This window comes from Harmonia axyridis, chromosome 7 (assembly GCF_914767665.1).
Source record: "Harmonia axyridis chromosome 7, icHarAxyr1.1, whole genome shotgun sequence".
In the NCBI taxonomy this organism is placed as follows: Eukaryota; Metazoa; Arthropoda; class Insecta; order Coleoptera; family Coccinellidae; genus Harmonia; species Harmonia axyridis.
In genome coordinates, this window is record NC_059507.1 from 33,071,851 (window position 1) to 33,075,587 (window position 3,737).

At 33.3% G+C, this 3,737-nt stretch overlaps 1 protein-coding gene across 1 annotated transcript; it reads left to right on the top strand.

Annotated features, from left to right (window-relative positions):
* On the top strand, positions 1-648 carry LOC123684921 (fungal protease inhibitor-1-like). Its single transcript, XM_045624438.1, has 2 exons — positions 1-293; positions 371-648. Exons 1-2 carry the CDS (start codon positions 104-106, stop codon positions 475-477), a joined length of 297 nt encoding a protein of 98 aa, XP_045480394.1. The 5' UTR covers positions 1-103; the 3' UTR covers positions 478-648.
* The last annotated feature ends 3,089 nt before the right edge of the window (positions 649-3,737 follow it).

Consider the following 3,737-nt stretch of genomic DNA (forward strand, 5'->3'; position numbering starts at 1 on the left):
TTTATTATTCCAAAACCTGTTAAAGAGATAAGTAGAGACATTCCACACGATTTCTTGACCTATTTAAAGAAATTTTTTTCAAGTGTTTCCCATAATAACCGAAATGATCAAGTTAATCCTGATTATTGTTGTTGCTCTGGCTGCTATTCAGCATGTAGATAGTATTGTGTGTCTACCAGATACTTGTGACAATGTTAGATGTGACAACCCTACTCCTGAAACTTGCTGTGGACCAAACAAAGAAATTAGAAACGGTTTTTGCGGGTGCTGCAAAATTTGTTTCACCTATCTAGGTAAGTGCATTTCTACTTTTTCTGATCCAAGACGGTGAATCACTTGCTAATAAATTCATACATGCTTTCAATTTCAGATGAAGGAGAGGGATTTTGTCCACCTATTGTCCGTGGAGGTCCACCACCAACTGCGGGATGTAAAAAAGGGTTGAAGTGCAAAGGAGGAATATGTTCCAAAGTCTAATTCTCCCTATTTTTAACATACAAAATTCTAATTATGGTTTCATTTGAAATCATTAATGAAATTTATACATTTTCATAGGCCCTCTTTCGAACTGTAACGTATTGAGAAATGGAATTATGAATTTCTGAGAATACTTTCCATCTCTAAATAAAATAAAAACAATACCTGATGCAAAAAATAATTATTGCTGTTTAGATCTCTTTATCGATGTTAATAAAATCATTTTTTTCCCAATAATAGAATAGAATTTTAATAGAAAAACAGAACATATAAAGTATTATACTTGAAGTAATAAATTGCAGTATTATAACGAAAGGAATCTTTTGGATTTTACGTTTATTTACTCATGTTGAAACGACATAAATTACAAATATAACAAATTGAAGTCTTCAACTAAATAATACTTATACATTATGAACATAGTTAAATTAAAAAATCAGTAATTTTGTATTTCTCTCATGTTTACTTTACCTAATTTGCTAGCAACGTATTTTTTACTCCTTTTTTATGAGGAAGCTTTGAATTTCATTGAATTAATTGTTAATCTAAAAACAATAAAACTTGTGATAAATTTACTCTTTCGAGTATGGTAATCTAGCAGATCTAGACTAAAATCGGACAGTTTTTTCAAATGAAATAATTTAAGATCGATATTTTGAGATGGTATAATATCGAAATATTCCCTATTTCCATTCCTAAACATAAAAAAACAGAACACTGCCTCCGAAGTAGAAAATAGGGATTGCTCTTTGAAAGTCTTAATTAATGTAAACTTTTTCTTTGTATTGGCCTTGTGGAACGTGCTGAACTTATACATTTTATACAAGTTTTTAGAATACTCTTCAAAATAGATACAAATATTTTATAAAGTGAAATCAACCGCATGATTCAAAGTGAAAATGGAGTTTCTATAATTCATGGCAACTTCATCATACAGTGTCTTCGATATTTTCAGGGTATCTAAAAAACCTGAAAGCAACTCCCTGTCACCTTTCTTGTAGTTGTGACTTCTTTTTGGATTGTGGCCTTGTGTAGTTATTGTATTTATCTGTACGTAATTTCGTTCTAAGGCAATCATTCGTTTTCAATTGGCTTGTACTATGTACTTTTACATTTTCAGGAAAGAAATAATGCAAATAATTGATTTAGGAGTAATTACCCCTTTTACTTCCCACTGGACCCGTCACTGCTAATGATGGTGAATATAAATTGTTGGACATATATATTCATGTAGATAAAAGGTTGCTGAAATGTATCTTTATTACTCCAAAACCTGTTACAGAGATAAGAAGAGTCATTACACATGATTTCTTGACCTATTTAAAGAAATTTCTTTCAAGTGTTTCCCATAATAACCGAAATGATCAAGTTAATCCTAATTATTGTTGTTGCTCTGGCTGCTATTCAGCATGTAGATAGTATTGTGTGTCGACCAGATACCTGCGATATTGTGAGATGTAACAACGCTACTCCTGATACTTGCTGTGGACCAAACAAAGAAATTAGAAACGGTTCCTGCGGATGCTGCAAAATTTGTTTCACCTATTTAGGTAAGTGCATTTCTACTTTTTCTGGTCCAAGACGGTGAATCACGTGCTAATAAATTCATACATGCTTTCAATTTTAGATGAAGGAGAGAGATGTCCACCTATTATCCGTGGTGGTGGACCACCAACTTCTGGATGTAGAAAAGGGTTGAAATGCAAAGGAGGAATATGCTCCAAAGTATAAATCTTTATTTTTAACATACCATTTTCCAATTATGTTTTCATGTGATGTCAATTAAAAAATTGATGAATTTATATAGGCCCTCTTTCAAATTGTAAAGGAATCGTTGAAAAATAGAATTCTGTTTATGACATAGTGTGATTTAAAGATTTCTATTTATAAAATATCCTTCCTTTCGTGTCCTTCATTACAGAGTTCTGCAAATGAGTATGAAACTAACTGAATTAGTTCCTGTTGCACCTAAAAGGTGGCGACACTAATACCATAATTTTGTTGTGATTATTAGTTTTCAGTTTGTTTGCAATATATACCGGGTGGTTCAGAAGTCTGGAACTGGTGAATTTATTTCGCGCACAGGTGGAAAATAGGAATTCTGATGCTGGGGTCTTTAGTAATTTCGCCCGAGGAATCGATGGGCCGGCCCATCAGATTTCGGACCCAAAAGGGCCTTATAAGAGATATGAGGCCCAATTAAGAAATTTCAAATACAAACCCATCTTTTTTATTGCAAATTCGTATTCAGCGGGATATTTCACATCCGAATTGATTGAAATCAACATTTTTTCGTCCATTTTTGGGCCCTATGCAGCGTTTTTTGTTCAAAAATCCGGGGGCGTTCATTCAGATCAAGATGTAAAAATTCATATTTTGATACTGAGTTGCTTATTAATTTTTCCTCATTGAATCGATTGAGCCCATCCGATTTTGGGTGCGAAAGGACCTTATATGAGATAAGAGGCCCAACTTTGAAATCTGGTATAAAAAAGATGGGTGTGCATTTGAAATATCAATGTTGGGCCTCTTATCTTGTATAAGACCCTTTTGCACGCAAAATCTGATGGGCTCAATCGATTCAACGAGAAAAATTACTAAGGACCTCAATATCAGAATATGAATTTTTGCTTCCTGATCTGAATGAACGCCTCCGAGGGCGTTTGAACAAAAAACGCTGCATAGGGCCAGTAAAACTTTAATCCACAATTTTTTACACTCACCAGCAAAAAAGCTAGCTCACCCAAAATTTTGCTGAAATTCGTTAACCGTAATACTTCATCGGTTTCAATGGTTTATACGCCAAATTGAAGATAAATTCTTTGGTATTCAAAAAGTCCAGAAAAGTTTTCCAAAATTGTTGGTAGCTTATTTTTTCAGGGTTAAAAAGAAACATGTAGTTGTAGTCTAATTTCTTCAGTTATACAGACCACTCTCATCACCATCTTTCAGTTTTTATATCACCTTGATATCTTTATTTCATGCAGGCCTTTCTAATGGTTGGATATCAACCTCATCCAAATATTCTTCAACAATTTTTGCTATATGCGATCTTGAATTTTTGTGCATTAAAATCAAGTCATATCCAATAAATGGAGCATAGGGAACTACAGCTTCCTGATGAAGAACGTCTTGTAACGGGTGTTTTTTTTCGAGGTATATAACTTTAAGTTGGCATTACTATTCAAGATGGCAACCGATTTAACAGCTGTTGAGTGATTTATTCTTAGTTTGGTTTGGCAATTCATCATGTATAGACT